Source organism: Brachyhypopomus gauderio, chromosome 10, assembly GCF_052324685.1.
Source record: "Brachyhypopomus gauderio isolate BG-103 chromosome 10, BGAUD_0.2, whole genome shotgun sequence".
Taxonomy (NCBI): domain Eukaryota; kingdom Metazoa; phylum Chordata; class Actinopteri; order Gymnotiformes; family Hypopomidae; genus Brachyhypopomus; species Brachyhypopomus gauderio.
In genome coordinates, this window is record NC_135220.1 from 13,837,259 (window position 1) to 13,862,698 (window position 25,440).

Consider the following 25,440-nt stretch of genomic DNA (forward strand, 5'->3'; position numbering starts at 1 on the left):
GGGGTCCAGCTCTGGCTCACGCAGCACTAAATCTGAATATTAACAGAGAACTGCATTTCCCTCCCAAAAACGGCGCCCTCCCCCGGGCTGGAGAGAGCTGTGGTATTAGAAGTGAGGGCACTGCTGATGTAGACAGAGATAACACACGGTATGGGCGATTAACCCCCCCCCCCAGAGGTTTCACCCAATTACCACACAGAGTAGGGAGCACCAGTGGCTAGAATGAATAACAGAATAATAACTGATCAAGTCGAAAGCATAAGTCCACTGGAAGTTGAATTCATTGTTTTGCAATTAAAACTGATCACCTGATTAAACTGATCACCTGATTAATCTGATCACCTGATTGAGCACAGCTATGATTGGCTGTTTCACTGAAACCCCAAGCAGCAGGGCTTCTCTCATTTCTGAGTTATGTACTATTAATTCATCCCAAGATTACATAAGATCTCCAACTCAAGATCCTGCATGTGATCAGGAATGCATTAGTGTGATTGGCTGATGAAATAAACTGCTCCTCCATCTGCTGTTACCATCGTTTGACTATAATGGCGAGTCCGTCCCGAGTGTCTGAACGATCCTCTGCTCAAGGACTGGTTAAGACCACGACAAAGAGAAGGCAGGGTAAATAAATTCTGTTAAGTGTGATGGTCATATTCTTTTAATCTGCTGTGCGAGAGGTGTGTGTGTGTGTGTGTGTGTGTGTGTGTGTGTGTGTGTGTGTGTGTGTGTGTACCTGGAAGTGTGATGGTCATATTCTTTTAATCTGCTGTGCGAGAGGGGGTGTGTGTGTGTGTGTGTGTGTGTGTGTGTGTGTGTACCTGGAAGTGTGGGTCAGCATCGCTCTCCCCGATCTGCTGTAGCAGCTCTCCACTGGTCTGACCCACGTTACCTGCGGCCTGCAGGAGGTTCTGGCGAGGCTGTTAGACACACACACGCAGTCATGTTTACAAGACATGAAACAACAAACAATGCAGCATGCTGTGTAAAGTGCTGTGTGTGTGTGTGTGTGTGTGTGTGTGTGTGTGTGTGTGTGTGTAACCTCTGTGCTGGCGGGCTGAGCCGTCTTCAGCATGTCCGAGACGGCACACGCCAGGTTGCGTGCGGCTCCCAGCAGCTGCTGTCCGTTGCCGCCCTCGTCCTCCATGAGAGCAGCCAGCAGCTTCACGCCCCTCGACATCTCCGTCAGGTTGGAGGAGATGGTGGTCACGGCGCAGCCCACCGCCGTGTAGTCCGTCTCCGCCGGGTCCCCTGCCGGACAGGGAGAGGCACGGTGAGTCCACAACCACCCGCGGCTACACGAGCACCCCACATAACCCTCACTGCAGCGCCGATGTCCTTACAGGTGGAGCGCTGCTTTCAAACCTGCAGTTCCCACTTGATCTGCTAACGAGGTTGGAGCAGGTGCTACCAGGTTCTGCACCCGAGAGGGCGTCTTGAATCACTTCTGCATTCGCTAAGCTTCAGTTTTACTAAGGAATAAACAGCTACAGCTACTTGTGCCCGTGCGAGCGGTCACCTGCGGTGAGATTGACCATCGAGGCTGTTCCCGCGGTGATGGCGTCCACCTGCGAGTGGATCTCGTGCTTGGACTCGTCCATCTTGTTCTTCCTCCAGGCTTGAGAGGCCTAACGCAGGAGAACACGGGAGCGTGCCCGGACGGGCCGGCAGACAGAACCAGGGCGTGAGGAGAACTGCGACTCACACACGGAATGCAGAAGGGTGCAGAGGTGCGTGCGGCGAGTCTCACCGCGTCCGTGCCGAGTGGCGGCAGCGTGTCAAACTCGTCCAGAGAGGCCTGGGCCGCCTGCACAGCCTGCATGCTGGAGTTGATGGTGCCGGTCAGCGCCTGCTGGGCTGAGGTCTACAGCAGCAGACACGTGTGTACATGTTACACTCCTGGGATGCTACTTGATGTATTAGTAAGTGTGTGTGGTTTTATTCTTGCCTGTGTAACAGTACTTTGTTGACATGCATGAAACGTTGTTTACACACAACCTGGCTTTACCTTAAACTGACATACAGACCAGCGCAAAGCCGAGGGGAACAGGCCACTTCTGGGCCTCCTGTGTGTGTGTGTGTGTGTGTGTGTGTGTGTGTGTGTGTGTGTGTGTGTGTGTAAGTGAAAGTAAAAGTGTGTAGAAGCGAAAGTAAGACTGTGTAGAAGTGAAAGTAAAACTGTGTAGAAGTGAAAGTAAGACTGTGTAGAAATGTGAGCTTGTAGAAGTGAGTGTGAAGATGTGAAAGTAAGCGTGTGTAGAAGCAAAAGTGTGTGTAGAAGCGAAAGTGTGAGTGTGTAGAAATGTGAGCTTGTAGAAGTGAAAGTGTGAGTGTGTAGAAGCGAAAGTGTGAGTGTGTAGAAGCGAAAATAAGAGTGTGTAGTGTGTGGATGTGTGAGCGTGTGGACGTGCGAGTGTAGAAGTGAAAATAAAGAGTGTGTAGTGTGTGGACGTGCGAGCGTGTGGACGTGAGAGTGTGAGTGTGTAGAAGTGAAAATAAGAGTGTGTAGTGTGTGGACGTGCGTGTGTGGACATGCGAGTGTGTAGAAGTTAAATTAAGAGTGTGTAGAAGTGAAAATAAAGAGTGTGTAGTGTGTGCACGTGCGAGTGTGTGGACGTGCGTGTGTGGACGTGCGAGCGTGTAGAAGTGAAAGTGTGAGTGTGTAGAAGTGAAAATAAGAGTGTGTAATGTGTGGACGTGCGAGTGTGTGGACGTGCGTGTGCGGACGTGCTAGCGTGAGTGTGTAGAAGTGAAAGTGTGATTGTAGAAGTGAAATTAAGAGTGTGTAGTTGTGACATTAAGAGTGTGTAGAAGTGAAATTAAGAGTGTGTAGTGTATGCACGTGTAAGTGTGTGGGCGTGCAAGTGTGTGGACGTGTGTGTAGTATGTGCACGTGCGAGTGTGTGGATGTGCAAGTGTGTGGATGTGTGAGTATGAGCAGGCCTCCAGCTGCATGGACGAGCAGCCATTGTGATGTCTGTGTCAATCTGACTAACGCCACACCACAGGAGTCCTTCTCCATAGCTGAGTTGTGTGTATTACACTTGGCATTTGCAAAGCCCCATCACGGGGCCCCTGGAGGACCGGGGCAGCCCCAGCAGGTGCTCACCAGAGGGGGCATGTGTCCCGTGTGCATCTGGCCGCTGGTGATCTGCTGCTTGGCCTGGGGCATGGAGCCCATGTGGAAGCTCTCCGGGCCGCCCGCACCAGAGCGCATGATGGCGGGTAGGGCCACGGAGCCTGTCTCCACACGGCCCACCTTGTTGAACTGCTGCTGCAGCAACGTTGACCTACAGGCAACACACACACACACACACACACACACACACACACCCCATCATGATCTATGGCTACCACTTGGGTTAAATTATGTAGAATATCTTGTGTCATGTGTATAACACACAAAGGTGTAGTACATTCAGATGGACATATGTATGGTGATAAAACACGCTGGAGACAGAACATATGAAATCGATTTAAAAGGGAAAATGGTCTATGAGGGGAAATATTTCTCAAGAAAACCAAGGCAGGAAAATCAATCACTGCTTCACAGATTGTGGCCTAAATGGACTTTCCAAAAGCATATTCAAATTTGATCTACAGCTGAGAAACCTCTTTATTTGAATACCTGAGATTACAGGTTTTCCAGATTTGCATATGGCTTTCTTCCACTGTCCTATCTCCTGTTCTGAACCATTATTCAGCGCTTAAGACCATAATCAACTCTTCAGTATATCAAGTTCTGCCATGTGTGAAAGCACATGTGAAAACCTTTCCAGCCAAAGCAGTTTGGAATATCTGGGGTCTTGAATGGGGCGGAGTTGAACAGGTGTTTCTGACAGAACCGTATGATGTATTACTTTTTAGGCGAAACAGAGTCCTCCAGCATAGTCGACTCCTCGTCTCCTTCTAAGCCAAAGTGGTCTTTGCTCTTTTTCTGTGGACAGAGAGGGTCCATGTGGTTAGAGGCACTTTGTTGTTATACTGCCTGCCCCTTCGGAGGTCAAGCGTTAAGGTTTGTTGTGGAATTCCACCGTGTCCTGTGAACCAACGGAGGTTCTTCCCCCAAAGATGTGTTACACACCCACTGCCATCAGTGAAAAGTGACTGACAGAATAACTCAGTGCTACCAACTACTCTGTAGGAGAGATGATGATGTATTAGAACATCATAATAGTGCATAATAGTTCCTACAAAAGTGGAGAAAAATCCATGTAAAAGACTGTTGTGTGGCTTCCTACTTTGTGGAAACAGATTGATCCCCAAGAAGAATCAAAATCTATTTTAAGTTCTGCAAAGCTCATTTTCTCGTATGTATGTGAGTATGCGAATCCGATACCTTTTTGAGGATGATGTCGATGTACCCAGCGATCAGCTGTGCAATCTGCTCTCCCTCAGTCGTCTGGACTGAATAGTAGCCATCTTGATAATCGCCAAAGTCCTAAGGAAGAGAGGCTATCTTCACATCACTGATACCCTTTACAAACGGAACAAAAGCTCTTACAAGACCACTGATTTACACACTGAATCAGAGTCCCATTCTGGGATCTGATCAAGGTGTAATGGCTAACTCTCATCTGGAGCTACTGACTTCGATCGTCAAACTCGGGAGCGGCACAAATGGCAAAGGGCACTGGCAGTGCAATCATTAGGATGGTACCACAGTTACTGAACCCAAGAAAACAGACGGACATATTTTACGGGCTCCCACAGCCTTGAGAGCCATTACCAGCTGATGAGTCTCAATGGCAGATGCACAGGCTGTGAGAGATTATGATCTGGCCACAGTCTTAAAACTGAACCCATTTCTTTCCCAGTCGTGCTTGGTGAAGCCAGTTCTCAGCACCCTGGTGATGTTCCAGGAAACAATTGCCTGAATATTTCCCCAGACATTAAAAAAATTAAAAAATAAACACTGGCGGGCACATCTAACGTATTTTTCCCTGCATGATCTAAAAGAGATCCAATTTGTTTTTTTTTTTTGTTTTTTTTTTGGGGGGGGGGGGGGGGGGGGTGCAGACGTTCTTAACAGGAAGTGGAGTTTGAGTATCAAGCAATTATATTAGAATAATCCTGTTTATTATTGCTCTGAATGGTGAAATATGCATCCATATCTTAGGAATTCATAGGAGTCTGACTTCAAATGGCATGTTTGGTAACTTAATGCTTCAAAATAAACTGATCAACATATGACGCATGTTGCCAAGAATCACAACACTTTAAGAAGCATTTGAATATTTGACATTAAGATAAACCAGTTTCTTCTATTCTCCACTTTGTGGGTTTGGACTGATTTGGCCAGCTGTGCATAACTGTAATTCATGTGCCATAAGACCTAGAGAAGCAGTGCTCAGCATCAGAGCACAACATCCCTTGAAAAATGTTTCTTATTTTAACAATCACTCCTACACTTAAAAGCTTCAGGATTATAACCACAAAATACATTTGCAGGTAGATCCAATTCAAAGTAGAGCAACCAGGAAGGCCAGGGCTCACCAGGGTGAAGCTCTTGGGCGAGGCGGCCCATCGCTTGATGTTGGTCAGGCTCCACTCCTGCATCACCTCCTTGGTCTTCTCATCCACCCTCATCACACTCTCCTTGGTGATGCCCAGCAAACGAGGCACCAGTTTGTTTTTGCCCTTCATCTTCTCCTGTGGCAGGGAGACGCACTCTGCATGAGCCCCACTGATCCAGGAACAGTTCCCTTAGCCAGCCGTTCATGATGAACGCACAGCCTCGAGCACACTGGATCAAGTTCACTTGAGTTATAATCACAAGAAGGAATCTTTTACCTTTACCAAGAAGAAGGACACACCGTAGGTTTTGAGAGAGCGGGCCAGTTTGACGTAGCTGACTTTGGCTTCGATCTCAGTCATGTTTTGGCAGTTTTTGTGTGCCTGAGGGGCAGACAGAAAAAGTCAGCCCAACAGCCGACAGATCTGAGTGTCATTGTGCATAGCAGGAGCGGTGATGGCCTACAGCACAGACAAGCCAGTGACAGCAGGCTCAAACACATACGCATGCAGATTGCACTCAACAGCCTCAGGCATTATTCCACACTAATCATCGCATTCGTCCTTTTGTGCATGGTTCCCTACACACATGGGCCATTACTATAATGTGGTTGGATGGTTAGACGTCCTCACAAATGTTTTGAATTTGCCCGAGTCATGCTTGTGTGTTCTCAGTCTGAGTATGTGTCCCTTGTTGAATCAGAGTGGTAGGGAGGCAGAAAGGGAGAAGAAAAAGAAGGGGAGAAAGGGGGAGAAGAAAAAAAAACAGAGAGATGGGTGGAGGACAGACACAGACAGACAGCAGAGAGAGGCAGAGAGAGGGAGGGAGGGAGGGAGAGAGAGAGTTGGAGAGACACAGAGAGAGAGAGAGAGAGCGCAAGCCACCACCGACAGCCATATCCCAGCTGCCCCTGCTGCTGTGCTCGAGCCCAGAAAGACCTCGCTCCAAAGATCTGCGTCAACCTGCCAAGCTCCACAACATTCACCTGGAAGATCTTTTTCTCGCCTTTGTTCTTCACATACTCTTTTGGCAGGAACTCTTTCAAGCTGGAAGGGGATGTGGAGAGGCGGGTTAACCCAAATATCTGAATAAGGACGCCATTTTACTAATGAAAGGCCTTTGGTCAGACAGAAATGTTGTGTGCATGTCTATCCATTCAGTGAAATGGCAATACAGCTTATGCAACAAGTGAATGAGAAAACTCACTCAAGGAAACCCGGCTTGTGTTTGGACTCGTTGTGGTCGCCAAACTGGATCTGACACTGGTAACCGGCGAACTCGCAGGCCTTGTCAAAGGAGACGGGGTGGGAGCCGTTCAGAATGTCGTCCCGGGCCTGAGTAAGGAAGAGTGGCTCATGGTGAGTTAGCAGCCACGCATGCAGACAGCTGGTGTTCAGAACCGTCAGGACTGTGTCAGGACCGGGGTCAAGACACAGAGCCTCGATGCAGAGACACAAGACTTCAGAATACACTTCAGGGTATGGGTCCTCAGTTAGGCATGGAACACCATTTTAGTCTCAGTAAACATTATTTAGCCTTTAGTCTAAAGGATAAACATTATTAAAATGACAAGGCAAGTACATTATCTCAAGCAGATATTCAAAAGAACATTTTTAATAAAACAAATTGCTCTTATAAACCAGAAGCTAAATACAACACGGCTTATGAGTCATATGTGCGAGATGTTCTCCTGAAGCCACATGAGATATTACTGGGAAGAAAAAGCATAAAGATAAACAAATACAGCACAAAAGTTACTTTGGTCAGAACAGCAGCTCTGTATGACCCACTGTAGTTTTGATACAGGAAAAGTCAATGAGCGATATCCGAGATGTCCATCTGTTTAATCAAATCAGCCGCAGCTGGTTACTTGGTGCAACTCGTATGAAGATTTCAAAGAACAGCCCACACAAAACATGTGGTCACCATATTCAAATGTTACCTCTGATGCTCTACCAGTGCTGTTTATCCACATTAGGTTGTATTACTACGGTTTGATTGAAATGTGAATCAATATTCAATAACATTTTCCTAAACAGGCCACAAAGGTTTTTAGCTGTTTTAGGTTAGACTACAGATCAGAATATTTGACTAATTTGGTGCTTAATATTCTCAAAACTCCTGAACATTTCAGGCAGACTGGCCTAAATCAGCAGTGTGGGTCTCATGGTTACATGGAGTTAAGGCATTATCAGTTACCTGAACATAGAGCAGGTTAAGCTGGACTGGGTCTCTGGAGTCGACGTTCTGATCGGAGTAGAAGAACTTCCTCCTGAGGAGAAGCATCTCCGTCTCCTCCACGCCTTGCTCACGCAGCGTTCGCCCATGGTCCAGCCAGTTCACTACACCCACACGAGAGTTTAGAATACGTGAATTCGGAAACGACTGCGTGATCATACAATAATCTGAAACTTCGAGGTGTTCCACAGCGTGCTCTGAAACTCCGCAGGAGCTTCAGGTCAGGGTGGAGGTGCAGGAGCGGACGTACGCTCATCGTCGGTGTGGAGCTTCTGTTTGAGCTTCTCCATCTTTTTGTCGTCCCTCAGGAGGGTCTTGTCTCTCTTCAGCGTCCCCGTGGTCTCCTCCTTCTTCTCCTCCCCCACGTCCCGCACAAGTGAGTACTCGTCATAGTTCGTGATGCCTAAACAGGAGAAAACGGACGTTCTCAGCTGCTGGTTGGCACCGCGGGTCACGCGGGATCATGTAAGACACCCGCATCTCGAGGCCAGACCCAACCTAACCGGACAGGACTAGTTCCGACAGCACCTGGAGAGCAAGCAGACCCGATCATTTAACAGCAAACATCGACTTTCTCACCTATTCTGGCACAGATGGTCATAAGCAAGTCAGTGACGATTTTGGAGTCATCCACCATGACCGTTTTCACCGTCCCGTCCAACATGCGAATCTTGAGTGGTCTCTGTTTCTTCTTGTACTCGAGTGTGTCCTGCCAAGCACAGCAGGAAGACAAGCGGTGTCCCCATATTAATACACCCGTCCTGGGACCTGGATCAGCTCTACACAGCTTTGCCCATGGCTTAGTTAAGCTTTGTTCTCCAATGTCACAGCATCACAATATTAAACCGTGACTGTGGCATCATCGTAATCGTAGCTGGATGGTAGAAACGGCTAATCTCACTGAACTGACCTACCAGAAATCTGATATTATGAAAAAGCCTCAGTGAGCAGTTATTTCATATGCGTATCGTGTTAAGACATGAATCCCAGAACCTGAGCTTTGCAGGTTTGGAAACAGATTCTTGCTGACTTTTACAGCTTTGTTTTCATGTGCAAGCATGTCGGGCCACCTTCCTGTGCTGCTGTGAGAGCAGACAGCAATCATTACATACCTCAATACATGTTCCATGTGCCACGGGCCGTGAAATACGCACAACACAGTGAACACATACAGCGAATCTTTAAAATTACACTAACCTAAAGGAGTCACAACTCCGCCTCCATAGTGTAGCCAATTTAGAAAGTTTGTATGTGTGCGCACATGTGGGTGTGAGGGTGAGAGAGAGAGAAAGAGAGAGAAAGAGAGAGAGAATAGGGGGTGGGGAGGAGTATGTGCCAGCAGACACACATTCCTGCCTCGGCTGCCCGACCAACTGCCTGACTCACCCCATTTCTCAGCATGTAGTAGTCTAGGGCTTTCCCTGCTTCCAGCCAGATGCCTTTCTTTGGGTCCTCGTCCGAGAGGAACAGGCCATAGTCGTTGGCTGCAGGAAGAGAGAAGATTCATATGAAATCTAATTGTGTCTATGAATCTGAGGGAGTGACTGGACAGAATGTGTATGGAGGAAGACCATGAGTAACACATTGTGTCAGTGCGGCCTGATTTATTCCAAGATGATATTAATAGAAACGCCATTTCTCATGGACAAAATGAGGAAGTGCCACAGAAGAGGTACAATTCTGCTGAACATTTCTGAGTCTTTTAAACTTTGCATTACAGACACCAGAAATTACATAAGGTGGCACTCAAAACATGCTTCGATTCTTTAAAACCACAAAAGAGGTGCTCGGCCGTGCTGCGTGCTTGGCAGCAGTCGGACTTCTCCGCCCTCAGGGCGCAGATAGTGGGTGCCTGCCTGCCATTTAAGACGCTAAACCTTCCATTTGAGCGGCCGGTGTAGGCCAAGATGAGCGGGAAACGACCCGCAGGTCAGAGTCAGCGTGGTGGGGAGAGCGTCCGGAGGGAAGCTGTTACGTAAGCCCAGAGACCCAACCACGCCCAAATGAGGCTGTCACCGAGCAACAAGCTAGCTTTGTTTGAAACTCTTCTTTCTGAGTGTACTTTCTGGGAGTTCATTCATTCCTCAGAAGGGAGGGACTTTTATGGGGGCTGCTGGCTGAAAGGAGAACGCAGGGTTTGTTCTTCAAGAGTGGCTGGGGTTGAGGACAGAGGTCTGTGGTCCAGGAGTTCGTCAAACGCTTCATTGTCAGAGGGACGACCTTAGGCCAGCCTGCACCTCGTATCCCGATCCTAATCCTTCCTTAATCCTTTTAGTACACTTTTCCACAAATAGGGCAGAACTGAACAGGTCAATCGTGCCCAAATAAAACTACTGAAACTCTAGATTTGCCTAAATCAATGTATCATAAGCACGCCGAAAGGAAGAGGAGAGGAGAAGAACTCGTCCTGGCCAGCGTGTCGGGATTTGTGTTACTCAAGTCATGAAATGAGAAAGATTATCTCATAAATAGATAGAAGAATAGAGGAGATAATCCTTCGAAAATCCAGGGTAAGTCGTTGGCACAGGGACAGTGTGTATTCACACACACTGAAGTGCAGAAATATAAAAACATCTCACTTTGTGTGTATGTGACCTTGGTAAAAAGTACTTTACACAACATTGAGTGCCATTCACTGAACTGGCATTTCTGAGGGCATTCTGAGCGATGACCTGACAATAGAATAGCTCCCTTAAAATCCCTAAATCCCCCAATCTAAAACAGCACTGGGGCTCATACACCACACACGCAAGAGTCCAGCCACTGTGTATACAAACTGCTACTATTTCCAACTCGGGAGGCTTTTGCTGTGGTGAGATTTACAAAAATAAACGGGCTTATCTGTCTGGCCCTTGATTGGTTGTGTACGGTGTACATTTTGATTGGTTGTTTATTCCTGGCGCTGAGGGCACGGTGGTGATGGCGAACACCGCACTCACGCTGGCCAAGCTGAGCTTCCGGAACTCTCTCCCTGATGATGCGACAGGCGTCATACACCATCGTGGAGGGCTCGAACTGCATGGTCTTCACCACGTTCCCCACCCCGATCTTCAGTGACAGTGCCACCATGGCTGTGTTCCTGTGTCTATGTCACTGCTACACCTGCAACAAAAAGACAACAAAACATTTTCAACATCTATTCACACAAAAAAATCTGCATATATCCAAAGTGCTTAAGTCTAAGTAGACAAGATCTCATGAATCAATTTTTTTGGACACAATGACTCACACACACACACGCACATGCACACACGCTCAAAAGAGATTATGTTTGCCTGCATTTGGAAAGACAAGTGTGTTGTCCACATGTTGCATTCCTTTTAAATTAGTAAATGAGTCATACATCACTGTTCTCATCCTTTCAGTCCTGAAGACGTGGACTGCTGAACGCTGCCTACTCAGATGGCATTAATTTCCCCTCAGACAGGATTTCAAACTTTCTCAAAAGGAGGGGGACTTCACAAAGCAACATGTCTCAGTTAGGAACGCTCCTCCTGGTTAATGCGGCCGGGCCGGCTAACTGAGAAATCTCAGTTAACCATGCAACCTTGGTCATGTAAACCAACAACACACTCAAGACCAGTAGTTAAGGATCTTATGTGATTGGTCTGTAGAATACTGCATGCTGGATCTTGTTTCCATGGTCTTGTTTGTTTTATGGTCCTGTCCACCTACCATTGTGTTACTATCTCCTCTTACTGATAATACAGTAAACATGCCGATCGTGCGTACACACCAATCAGGCTCACACACTCTTTTGACTGTATGTAACTCGTTAGGACGAGCGAGGACATTTTTCAAAAGTGTTCACTGCTGATAAACTGAACAGTTGACACAGTTATTCTTCCTCTTTCCTTCATGAAGTCATGTCCCATCTGAAGGATTACTATGAACGTTTGAAAATTTATGGCCTGTGTCAGCATTGTCAGGATGAGGAGCAGGAAATAACTCTGTCAAAACACCGCCAGTATTTCAGAATCAAAACTCCACACTGAAATCCTGGCAAGTGACCTTAAGCGATGCTAAGCTAATGGGCCCTAGCACTCAAGACCTCTGAACTCCACACGTTCTCTTAGCGCTTCGCTAGTGGGTTCATCTTTCTCATGTCTGCGTTAGTGTGAGAATTAACACCAAGCCGAAATTAAAAGGAACCTATATTAAAATAAAGCAAGACCATCGGCTGCATTTATGGTCATTTCGTGGGCAATCTTTTACTGGTGGATGTGTGTCCTCAGACACAGTTCCGCGTTCAGTAAAAGAGGAACAGCACAGGCTGTGACAGAGGAACCATTTTGAGTCAGTGATGACACAGATGGACCCCATCGTAATGCCGTTCTGTTTTTGAGGTGCTTATGAAAACTCAAATTCACATTCAACAAAACATGAACAACAACAACAACAAAAACCTCATCAACTGCTCTCACATGTAAACATGTTTACCGAATGGCACTGAGGGACATTTTGGACTGGTAATTAGAATTGAGGTTAACCCAACTGCTTCATATTTCTCAAATACCAGAAATATGCAAACACCCTCATTGCGACCTCACAATAAAATACCAAATGAGAGAGAGTAATCCATATTCAGTGAGACACTTACAGAGCATTAATACTACGCGAGAACACTGGAGGAGGTGGTGGCAGGAACATCCAGCCCAATTCACCCAGTCCATGATGCTGCAGTTGTATCTCTCTGCCTCTTTTACTATTGGCACGGGTTCTCTGAAGCTGTACTTCTCGAATTCCAGACCCCCATCCTGGCCACACTGCCTCTAAATTTAGGGGGTATGATGAAGGGATATGCCCCCCACCCCTAAACCCCCCTACAACCCCAACAAGTCCTCCTCAGATTCAACCTTCAAGAGGTCACGCCGGGGAGGGGGACTTTTCACCCGCACCAAAATAAGCACTTTGTGGGGCAACAGTGAAACCGCCATTCCCAAAGCTAGCACATGACCTTTATTTTCCAGTACATGGCCTTACTTCCTGGTTCTGAAATTAAACAGCCAATAAGATGTGTTACAGATTGGGCGAATAAACAGTTTGCGTTGTCCAGGAACCAGTCTCAAAGTCTGTGGTCATGTGGTAAGTGAAAACCCTAAAGTAAGCAGTTAATGACTCAAAATGGCATTTCTCGTAGCAGCACAAACCAAACTTTTATTTTGCCATATACAGTTCTTAAAAAAAAAAAAAAAAAAAAAAACTAAAAAGTTGCAAACAAAAATGAAAGATTAGCATAAACAGTTGCAAAGAAAATTTAAAATGACCACCGGCTCAGCCAAGGTCAATGACATCATCTCTTCAAAGTGCAGGAAACCATAAGCAGTTCTAACTGAACATTGGGAACACTGTAATCCCACATCTTAGCAGCACAGACCAATAGTCATGGGGGTCAGTCTGTCCACCACACACACTTTCTGAGGAGACCTGTACACTAAACTCTGCTGCCTTCCTGTGGATATCATTAAGATGTCTGGTTTAGGTTAGTTAATAAAGCAGCTTAATGATGTTTTCTAGATGCAATGTGCCTTGTGTAGAGATAAAATGTGGAAAAAAAACAGGTTATAAATAATAACGTTTGACATCAGGGTTAATTACAACTCCAGATAAGCAACGGCACTAATTTGTGAGGAGCATGGCCTCTCTGATCGGGGCTCTATGGGGGTGAAAAGGCACGAAAGCTCTCGGGCAGGGGCGTCTGTTTCTGGTGAGGGCCAGCGTGGAAAACGCAGAGTGCGAACAAGGAGCTCTATTAATGGAGGTCTCCGAGTTCTCCTGAAGGAGAAAAGCATCGTTTGTGTGCGTGATGAAGCAGGCCATTGTGGTGGCATATGAAGCTGAGCTTTAAAAAGTGTAACATTGATTAACTGTGTGCTCCAACAACAAAGACAGGCAGGACAACACAGCTTTAAGTATGTTGCAGCATGGTGGTTTAAAGGGACTGCCCAACACATTGCCTTTTGGCTTGAACATATTATTGGCAGACTCTGCCCCCCCAAACACCTTCACACTCAAGCAGATTCCTCTGTCGGGTTCCTCCTCCACATACCTTTCACACCCAAAAACTGTGAGAAAGCTCATGAACACACCATTTGTTACCATTACTTCTGCTGGAAAGAACTTCGAGCCAGCCGCAAAGAGAACGGTGTAGTAGCCGTGTGGGAGTCGGCGAGCTGCTTCTTTAAAACATCTGAACTGAGTGCAGTATTTAGCAAAGAACCCTGCTGGGGAACACTGTAAGAACAAGCAGTCAGTAGGTCAGAGCTCGGATCATGCTGGGATATAAACAGGCCACGCTGTGACCATGCGCAGGCCGGAAAGAGTCCAGCGCCTGGGTCACCACCGGAGCCCTGGCACACTCCCTCGTCTATACTTCCTGTCCCCCCCCCCCCCCCCCCCCCCCCCCCCCCTCCCAGTTAAAGATAACGCACCAGAACACACCAACATGCAAGAGGCAAGACTCAAAGCCGTATGCTGCCTTCCGCTTATGTTGGGTTGGGGGGGGGGGGTTAACAGAGTCAGTAGGTGAAACTGTTACTTTCACATTTACACTGTGGTGCAGCAGAAGCATTCGGCTGCGTTTATTTATTGCAGCGTGCAACAAGACTTGCACAAACACGTCTTACACAAAGGCACGGTGCGCTGCATATTGGTGTATGATGTGAGGTAACCATGATGTAGGAGCCATAAGATCTTTACTTTGACTGTGGTGGGCTGTTACCCAGAAGACAGCAGTGCTATTTATGAGCCCCATAGTAAATAAATAAATAAATAAATAAAAAACGAGCTCATCTGCTCACAGCATAGCATGTGGTGTAATGAGAAAAGGGTCGAATGTCCCGAAAGACATTGGAGATGATTCCCAGTGAGGTCACTGCAGAGCACCACGATACAGAAGAGGAGATAAAGAAAGCAGAAAGGATTCTGAAGTCTAGCGATGGGGAGAAACACAACAGCTGTGAATGGCACGCTAATTGCACCGCGCCGCTAAGTGGCGGCCGATGGGGGCATTTTCCTGACGCAGTTGTTTGCTCACGCTCCCTAAACGGGCCCTTGACGGTGCCTATTACATATGTAATGTTACATCGATTACACATTCAGCGGGGATGAGGAGGTGAGTCACTGTGCAGGATTGGAGTTTTGGGTGAAGCACAGCGGGATCAGTAACGGTACCTGATGGAATCTTCTAGAAGTGGGAGAGGGCCTCCCAGAGGGATGTGGCTGTCTGGGGTCGTCTTCTGTATCTGTGAGGGCAAAACCAAGACAAACCCTTAACATACACTATTCGTTATTAACAGTTTTTTTTCCCCGTAAGATATTTTTCATCTTCTCAAGTGACATCGATCAGTAATGCACTAATAACACATCCAGACAGCGAGTGACAGGCCACCCGTCTCCCAAGAAACAGGAAGAGATGTAGTCCGACCACAAAGAGGCAACTGAAGAGATGGTGAGACTGAAGACATGAGGGTTGGAGAAAACTAGGGCTTAAAGATGTACAGGAAATGGCCAGAGGTCAGCAGCTGGGGACCCGTCAGGTTCAGGGAGCAATCGGGCCCAATCCCATCACTCTCATTCCCATCATTACCAGTGATGTGGAACTGTAATCACCAGGATACATTTATCCCAGTCGACGGCTTCCACTGACCCATTCACCCTTCCCAGCAAGGACAGGCTAGCAGGTCAGTCCTGCAGTCAGTCCTGCACAGCCCCTTGACATTACAGCAACTCTGAATGTCTGCTTCATGGGGGGAACTGAGTAAAACAGTCCATGAAGCAATTCTGCAGTTTCTTCATTGCGGAACGACTCCGGGATATTTGAATACTGCTGTTTTCAGTGATAGTAATGACATGGTCTGTGTGAAACAGTAGGATGCAGAAACAGCTCTAGATGAAAGGGCAGCAGTCATTGTGCGGCTAGTTGTTCCACAGTAGGAAGAGCAGACGTCTGCCTCCAGCAACGGGCCGTCTAAGATAAGAGTAACTAAATCACCAGCATAGCTCTGCTCTATTTACCAGAGAGTTAGAAGCCATAATAAGCTCCTAGCAAGGCAGACCGGCGCGTCTACACCTCTCCGAGAATGACACGCATGTGCGGCAGACTGACGTCTCAAAGCGGACTGGCGTTCCCCTTCTGGGGGGCCGCGTTTAACCGATCCCCCACAGCACGGCGGGGCGTCTCTAGCCGCCCAGATAGTTCCGCTCTTCCTCAGACCTCGGCTGGGGGGGGGGGGGGGGGGGGGGGGGGATTTTTAATTCCTGCTACCACTCATTTCCATCGTGGATGTAATGACATCTCAATTAAAAACACGTGGCCATTAAAACGTTGCCGGGCTATTTCGGTGTGCCGTTAGGTGACTGGAGTGTCAGTACAGCGTTCCCGACGAGCGGCGACTCATGCCGTGTGGAATGCTGCACAGCAGAAGGAGCTCATGCTCTGCCTCAGCATGATGTCATTTCCTGTTTAAATCGCCCTTCAATGCCATAAAAGGGAATTTTAGCTATCTGCAGGCAGAGAGGGAGCACGCACACACACACACACACACACACACACACACACACACACACACACACACACACAGCTGGCTCTCCCCCAGCTGGGAGTAGTGTATCCTGTGTAATTTCGAGCTTGGGCAAAGGAAGGGAGGGTTTGTTTAGCTTATAGAAAAGGAGGGAATATGAATATAAAACAAACATCTCAATGTGTTAAATGAAACGTTGCTAATGCACAAATTATAAGATCGCCGCCAGAGGCCTGTAAAATTATATGTGAAGCTGCACTCTAAAACTGATCGATGTCCCAATTTTATGTCACTGAAGAAAAAAAACACAAAAAGAGGGAACTTTCAAATATCTCAAATAACTGCCAATGAGAGCAACTTCATCCAGTAACTTAACCAACCTGCTGTTTCAGCACATGGAATTAAAATGTGCACAGTGACTGACAACTTCGATGCACGTTGAGCATTTCATAAACATGTTGCTTCAGGGTGTTGGTTCCGCTCAAACCACAGAACCATGTGAACACGCCACCGAGCTGCCACACGGCTACGCTACACCACCCCTCCCTCAACGAGACCCCACCCGGTCCCGATGGAGAGGACAGGAGAGGATGCAAAGTGACCAGAACAGCTACCACCGCCCTCTACCCTTGCCGAAGTCACAATCACTCGCACAGAGCTGAAATCCCCACGTCACGCAGACGGCGGGCAGATAACGGTCAGCAAGCCACTTCCTGGACCAAACATCTTACACATGACAACCAGTAATCAGCACGCCACATTCACTCACGCGTTACACACACCCATGTCTGACCACACCCTCACACATCCCTACACACCCCACACACACACACACGCACCCCTACACACACCCCTAGTACAGTAAACAAAGCACCTGGTGTGCAGAAAAGCGGTAGGCCCACCTCTGAAGAGCTAGCCCTTGTTTATGGAGCGATCTAGAGCGACTCGCATGGCAGAAGGCCTGCCAGTATAGCAGAGCAACCTGAGAGCACACACACACACACACACACACACACACACACACACACACACACACACACACACACACACACACACACACACACACACACACACACACACACACACACACACACACACACACTCCCGGTAGCCGCACCCCCGTCGGCGCCAGGGTGTGAGCAGAGGAGCCAGAAAGGGGATCCACGTGGCTAATTAAGTAAGAGGTGTTCATGGGGGACTGTTAACACACCTCAGGCGTCTGACTGTATTCCATGTGCTTGTTGTCTGCTTTGTAAGTCAAAGCATTTATGTGGCATTCCATGTGTTGTCATGCTGTGTGTACATTTCCACATGGCTCACCACGACACCACGAGCTAAAACAGGTGCTAATAGCAGAATTACAGCGGATAGCAGAAGTGGCTAAAGACGCCAGCATGCGTGTGTCATTCCGCTATTTACACCGGCACAGATGGCGAAGGTGTCGAGAAACAAGTTATGATTAATAGACTGGTTACATGTGAAATCAGCAAAGCAACAATTCAGAAACATTTCACACAAAGTCACACACATTTACATCAGCTTCACAGCTAGAGGCCCCGGCAGTGGTTGTTTTGTGCGAGGATTCTAATGTAGTCGACCTAGTCAGGCTGGAGATGTTAGTTAATCAGCCCACTGCTGATCTCAGACCTGACAGGACTCTCAGTAGAAGAGACCCTACACACTGTACACAAACATTCATTCAAGGGTCACTCCTACACACACGTGCACATGAGCTCCTGTGTATGCGCGCACACACGCACACACAGATGTACAAAGGCTTGACAGATCAGTTTATGCATCTAAGCTTTCACTATCTTGCCATGATCTGGTGCCTCCTTCACTGATCTGGGGTCTGGGACCTCCAATATTCTCTTCAAATGAACTCCACGTCCCATGAGTGCAATATAAATCAATCAATCAATTAAATTTATATAGCACTTTTTAAAACAGTTGTTGTCACAAAGCAGCTTTACAAGTGTCCGAGTCCAAGCCCCCAGTGAGCAAGCCAAGGGCGACAGTGGCAAAGAAAAACTCCCTAAGAGCATGAGGAAGAAACCTTGAGAGGAACCAAGACTCAGGGGGGGGAACCATCCTCCTCTGGCCGACGCAACACAATTTAGGTCAATCATAAGATTCTTCAACAGCACAATTACAACACACACTACCAACAGCATATTCATCCTCACCACTCAGGGTCTTGGTAGTACCAGCAAACACTGACAACCGGCACTGCAGAGGTGGACATGGCACACGAAGACTCGCTCAACCCCCAAGTCTCACCACCCCGCCCCCCAACTCTGGCCCCTAACCGTCAGCTCAGACCAACTCAAACGCAAAAGGTGACTTCAATTATCGTTAAACAAACAAGTAAACAAACATAATAAATTGGCAGCCATGCACAACCAAGCACATGATTGCAGCGGGAGGTTGTATCAGCCACTCTGTGCTCAACAACCAAGCCCGGAAAATTAGTTACAACTTTTTTTTTGAAAGCATGAACTGGGATTAGTCTGATCCAACACGTATGCAATGTTTGCCACTCCCAAAGTGGAGCTCTGGACCAAGGCACCATAACATCACTCCATTACCTAGCCATCTTCCCATAATCTCAGTGTAAAGAAATCTCTGAACAGAACTGCTGGCCCAGGCTCAGCTTTAGGGCCTGTGGTCATCACAAATGGGGGACAGCGTCTGTTCCCAGGTCAGCCCTGCTGCTGAATGAGGCTCTTCCAGGGGGAAGCTTTGGCTCTGGTGAAAGCAGAAGATACCGACAGGCAGAAGTAGTGAGGTCATCTGTGACAGGAAATGCACCAGGCGTCGGCTGTGCAAGGCAAGAGGGGTCAAGAGGAACACACACACACACACACACACACACCTACACCCACACCTACACCCACACCTACACCCACACCTACACCCACACCCACACCTACACCTACACACCCCTACACCTACACCCACACACCCCTACACCTACACCCACACACCCCTACACCTACACCCACACACACACACACACACCCACACACACACACACACACCTACACACACACACACACCCCCACACACACACACACCCCCACACACACACACACCCACACACACACACACACCCCCCTACACCCACACCCACACACACACCTACACCTACACCCACACACACACCTACACCCACACACACACCTACACCCACACACACACCTACACCCACACACCTCCACCCACACACCTCCACCCACACACCTCCACCCACACACACCTACACCCACTGCAAATTTACACCAGGCAGCACGGCAACATAAAATGTCTGGAGAAGTGTTTTTTGAAAATATAGGACATAAATGGAATCTCATGAACCAGCTTGGAGATCTGCAGGCATGTATGCACGTGTACACACACACACACACACACACACACACACACACACACACACACACACACACACACACACACACACACACACACACACACACACACACACACAGAGGGAGAGACACATGTTTAGCCTGGACGATGCTGGAGGTTTAGACTGCATGTGAGCAAATGAGATCCAGCAGTAGAGAACACAAACCCCCATAAACAAATCTACCACTAGATCACCTGCACCTCCCTGTCCTGTGTGGTCTGCATGAAGAAGCATCCTGACCACAGCACACTGCATGCATGATCTCACAATCTGGAGTCCTCTCCTAATTCATCTCCACGTCCCAGTCATGATAAGAGCTGGCGAGATCTCCGTTAGCTTCAATCTGCAATGACGAACTCCAACCAGGAGCCGAACGCCATCGCAGATGCCTCCAGGGGCTAATCCTTCAGGTGGACGACCCAACACGCACAAGCAGCACATAAATGCACAACATACCGAAACAGCTGCAGCGACAAAACCAGCCTCCCCCCCCCCCAAACTACCCCCCCCCAACACAACCCACCCCCCCACCCCAAATGCTCCAGAAAAGTGGCACGAGGGGGCCCACCTCAGCTCTGTTGAGTCACTTCCTGTGTCTCCAGAGTCGCCACACGCTTTCTCCTGACTCTCCTTTATCTGGGTCTGCGGGCACATCCAACCTGCCCTCGTCTGTATCTGCATACTACAGGATTTCCACCAACGGTCACAATAACTTTATGCACATTTTTTATTGCTTATCTCCTCATGGCAGAAGACCAGTAACTTGTGGAAGGAGGCAGCTCTCCCATTTCAGCGATATGAAGAGTAAACTACCATAACTGGACCAATCAGCAGGCCCTGGTTCAGTGCCGTCGCACCTGGGTTGATTTAACTGAGCACATTAGCAGAACGGACAAGGCAGGAGTGTCTTTAGTGAGGGCCAAACAATGTCCAAGACAAAGCCTCAATAACGAAACAACAAAACAATGATCTATGATCAGTTCCTGGATCAGGTGAATGCTGGGATTCATCCAGCGTGCAGAAGCTCCAGGACCTCGCACTGACCCGGCAGCAGTGCTGACAAACTGTGAATTCCGGCGCGGTGGCGTGAAGCCCAGTCCAGAGCTCCACCGGGCCTCCCGCGGCCGGCGGTCCGCCGAAGGCCCCAGCACGTGAGAACGCAAGCGTGAGTGCCACGTGTGTAGAGGCGGGACCTGCCGAGCACACGCCGGTACGCTAAACGCCGCCGCGCGCCAACGTCAGCGTGTCCTCACGTCCCAGGGTTCACACGCATGCAGCGTACCGCGGCAGGAAGGGGAGACACACTCCACGAGGGAGGATCCCGCTGTGCTGCGTTTCAGCAGGAAAGTTTTGGGTTCGATGTTTAAAATCAACTGTACGGCTACTTTAAACAAGACATCTGGTCATGGAAAGAAACGCAGTGGGCGTCATGAATCATAGAACTAGCGTAATGGTACAAATGAGCAGGACGAGTGTTTATCGTGGACCGGGTGAATCAATCTAATGCCGTCGAAAAATGCGGCAATAACATATATGGGCAGCAGGAGAGTACCCGGAATGAACCCGATACTTAGAAAGTCAGAGAGAGACCATATAATGTCACTTCTAATTTAGATAAATGGTCTAATCTATGCTGCGCCCCCGAAGCAGTAATGTCTGATTCGTTCATACAAACACAGAAGGGGCCGGGCTGGTGCCAACAGCCGTGCCCGGTCTGGAGAAGCAGCGTGAGCTCTCCAAACGACATCAGCATCTCTCTCCCCCGGCGGGTTCTTGGCTCCATTCCACGCCACATTCCTCTGGAATTCCACAGCGGTTCTCAGCGTGCTCCGGGCTCCAGGGGAGGGAGGGCCACGGGCCACTGGGATGGGAAGGAGGTGCCTCTCTCTCCCTCCCGACCACCACAGGAGGAGCCAACACACTCGTTTGGCCGACTCCCTGTGGGACAGAGGAATGTGGATGGAACATTGTGTTGGCCTCATCACGCTGATTGGTTAAAGCTGGCCAAGAGGAAGAAAAGAGGCAAGATAGCGAGATAGGTGAGGGACACACACACACACACACACACACACACACACACACACACACAGATCACGAGTCATTCCAGTAGTGATAAAGATTCACCAGGACATGCAACTGGAAGATTCCTTATTTTGATTATCTGAGCAGACCGGTGAAATAGCAAGACACTGCATAGCTAGAATCATTAATGACTGTAGAAAAAGAGTTTCTCTCTTCTAAATGTTTTTTGCCATTGTATGGATACAAATGCATGTCAGCCTACATCTTTGAGCGACTACAAATAAATCAGGACACTTGAAAGTGGGCAGTCCAAAGGCCGTCCCTGCTCGTCATGCCTGGACATTAACGATACCAAGTCCAGGAGCGGACCGGACAGCCCACACCATGCTGACAAAGTCATTTGACAGCTGCAACAATGACGCAATTTAATGGCGTGCCGGGAGCCCTGAGCACGCAGCACGTCCATTCTCTCTGAACGCTGGTGGGAACCGGGTCCCAAATCCAATTACACTGTGAAATGTTCTCATGCTTTGATGCTTTTTGCCCTCAGAAAACCTCTGCAGCGCACTGATGCCCGTTCAGCAGCCGCACGCAAGCACGGGAGGACACTCCCCTCGGCAGGACAGGAACAGGACGGAGACGCGCGGGACACGTGAAGCTCAAAAGGACCACAACAAAACGAGCAACCATCCAAGAACCATCCATCCGTTTAAAAACGTCGCAATTCACGCAGCTCTCTGACGATCCTGCTAACTCCACCTCTGAATGACCGGCGTTTCTGTATTAATGCATCCTAAAATGTTATCAGATTTTCTTGCAAGTTCTAATAATTAATATTTACTGTTGCATGTGTCATTAACATTATTTTACATTACTATTTGTGGTGAAAATATGATTTGAACAATTAAGAAAATATATGGGAAATATCTGGGAAAATATATAAACCTCTAGGAAATGGAGCTCTATAAAACAGGTATTTGGTGTCAGAAAAACACTATATTAGCGCAAAAAAAAAATTTGCTACCTACTGGTACATACATAAAATGTGCAGCATGATACAATAGGCTGCAATCAAAATAAATATTTAAGGACTTCAGAAGGTGAAATTAAAGTTCAGAAAACTTGAAGTTCGGTCAACAGTCATGGTGATAATTGGCAGTCATGGCGACAGTTTGCATCTGTAAGACAAATGAGATAACTGTCTGAGAGTGGGTGTCTTACAAAGTCTGGCACTTGTGTAAGCTTTGGAATCAACCAACAAGTGGCGAAGACCTCCACGGTGACGGTTAAAGACACGCAAGCATCCCCGACACCTCGTGACCGCGCCGTGAGAAAATCACTGAACAAGAGTGTTGCTGAAAGGTAGGTGACCACAAAGGAAACCACCGTGTCTTCAGGCAAACGTAGAGAGATTTCTATTTGGAGACGCTGATAAAGAGTGCCACGAGACGATTGCACTTCGGCAGTGAAGCCAGACGGGGGGGCGCGAATATTGTGGCATGTGGCTACCAGGTATTTTGGCTGCCGTAGGGCTTTAGGGCCTGGTCGGACTGCAGTCACCGAGAGAATTCCAAGCTGTATGAGGACATTTTACAGCAGAACTCCAGCGTAAATGTCTGTGATTTAAGACTGCGTGCACCACGGCAAGAATCCAAAAGCTGGAGCAAATCAGCACAGCACCTCAAACGGAATAAATGGCGTATTTTTAGAACAGCCAGAAGTCAGAGTCCTGACCTCGGTCCTGCTGACCTGCTGGGGTGTCATTCAAGCAGCCCGTTCGAGCACGACGTCCCAAAATAAGGCACGCACATCAACCGAAGCCGTTTCGTACGGACGGAAATGCCAAAGTGCCCTGCAACCGCTGTGATGGATTGACCAGTGGCTAGAGAACACAGCTGACCAACTCACACAGATCATACAGTGAAAAATGTTCAACATGACCCAATTAGTATTAATGCTTTTGTCGCCAGACTTTCCCGTCCTCCCTCCCTGACCCCCCGCCCCCTCCTCCCCCGTGCGGGAAAGGAAGTCGATCTGCATGACTCTTTTCCTTTACTGTCCACGGATGCATCTTTGAAACACGGCTGTCCAACCACCCCTACCCGCTTTTCTAATACCCAGCATTAAACCACAATTATGGTTCTGTGACCTCCCAAGCAATGAGGCACACATGAAAAACAAGGAGGGAGGACCAGACACGTGAGAAGACCAGGCGCGTGTGCACACGTGAGAAGACCAGGCGCGTGTGCACACGTGAGAAGACCAGGCCCGTGTGCACACGTGAGAAGACCAGGCCCGTGTGCACACGTGAGAAGACCAGGCCCGTGTGCACACGTGAGAAGACCAGGCGCGTGTGCACTACCCGCTTTTCTAATACCCAGCATTAAACCACAATTATGGTTCTGTGACCTCCCAAGCAATGAGGCACACATGAAAAACAAGGAGGGAGGACCAGACACGTGAGAAGACCAGGCGCGTGTGCACACGTGAGAAGACCAGGCGCGTGTGCACACGTGAGAAGACCAGGCCCGTGTGCACACGTGAGAAGACCAGGCGCGTGTGCACACGTGAGAAGACCAGGCGCGTGTGCACACGTGAGAAGACCAGGCGCGTGTGCACACGTGAGAAGACCAGGCGCGTGTGCACACGTGAGAAGACCAGGCGCGTGTGCACACGTGAGAAGACCAGGCGCGTGTGCACACGTGAGAAGACCAGGCGCGTGTGCACACGTGAGAAGACCAGGCGCGTGTGCACACTGGGGTCTGGAGTTCAGCTGGTAACGTACATCAGCACTGCTCAATACTCAGAGCTGCAATCAATGCTCAGAGCTCCAGTGTTTATTGCACTTATTCAAACAGCTCTTGGAAGCTCTGTTAGATATGTGGCGTTTACCTAACCCTCCACTGAACACTGGTCTTGCAAAACAAACATTCTCTAAAGACAATATCAGACGATGCCAGAGAAGCAGAAGAGTAACTCATGTTTGATTTCCTAAGCAGATGCTTGTAACATCTGGGTGGAAGTGTGAAAACATTCTCCATTCATCCAATTCAATTAGGAGGAGTACACAACTTTAAAACTTGAGAAGCAGATGTCAGGAACACTTAACTGACCAAAATGTACTAAATATAGCCCCGACACACAATATGACCTACATACCTTTTTTTTTTAATCACGGGGAATTTTTATTGGTCCAAACTGAAAGAACACATTCATAGATGGCTGGTTCTGAGAGGTGTTTTCCTTCACACATCGGGTGACTCGGGACCCAGTGACAGACCTGCTTAGTTAGGAGCTGCTCCAGGTCCAGGAATGACCCAACACCACAGCTATTCTGCTTATCTGCTGCTTAAGATGTGGAGATGGAGCCCTGTACACATTTACGGTGTTGCATTGTGTAGACCAAGAGGAATGGAGACCACTGCTGCAGCTGATGATGACTACGAGTATGATGAAGATGCTAGCAGTGTGAGGACAGTGACCGTAGGAACTTGAGTGTTCCAGGTGAACATGTTTTGTGCGGGGCAGTGACTTGCTAAAACGTCTTACGCTGTGACACACTTCCTCGTGGTTTGCAGAGTCACGATGACTTCTGATCAGGGCGTTTGGTAATCACGTGTTCACAACTGAGTCACTGATGCTTCTTCACTTTGATTCCTCACCACGCATGACGCCGAGACACTGCTAATAATGGATATTGACATGGGGTGGAACCATACGATTCAGACTGAAGTGCA

General features: G+C 48.3%; 1 protein-coding gene across 2 annotated transcripts in view; it reads right to left on the reverse strand.

The window, feature by feature from the left end:
* Positions 1–25,440, reverse strand: part of tln1 (talin 1) — a 59,740-nt gene that overhangs the window by 29,331 nt on the left and 4,969 nt on the right. Inside the window, exons 2-18 of one of the 2 annotated variants that reach the window (XM_077019689.1) lie at positions 14,927–14,997; positions 10,693–10,855; positions 9,140–9,237; positions 8,333–8,462; positions 8,004–8,156; positions 7,715–7,857; positions 6,722–6,849; positions 6,501–6,561; positions 5,794–5,898; positions 5,497–5,652; positions 4,340–4,441; positions 3,861–3,937; positions 3,110–3,290; positions 1,751–1,864; positions 1,520–1,628; positions 1,043–1,251; positions 822–920 (exon numbers count right to left, since the gene is read on the reverse strand). In XM_077019689.1, the coding sequence (XP_076875804.1) occupies positions 822–920; positions 1,043–1,251; positions 1,520–1,628; positions 1,751–1,864; positions 3,110–3,290; positions 3,861–3,937; positions 4,340–4,441; positions 5,497–5,652; positions 5,794–5,898; positions 6,501–6,561; positions 6,722–6,849; positions 7,715–7,857; positions 8,004–8,156; positions 8,333–8,462; positions 9,140–9,237; positions 10,693–10,822 (1,995 nt within the window). In that variant the 5' untranslated portion in view covers positions 10,823–10,855; positions 14,927–14,997. The remainder of the gene's footprint in view (positions 1–821; positions 921–1,042; positions 1,252–1,519; positions 1,629–1,750; positions 1,865–3,109; positions 3,291–3,860; positions 3,938–4,339; positions 4,442–5,496; positions 5,653–5,793; positions 5,899–6,500; positions 6,562–6,721; positions 6,850–7,714; positions 7,858–8,003; positions 8,157–8,332; positions 8,463–9,139; positions 9,238–10,692; positions 10,856–14,926; positions 14,998–25,440) is intronic. The other variant, XM_077019690.1, reaches the window with a different exon arrangement.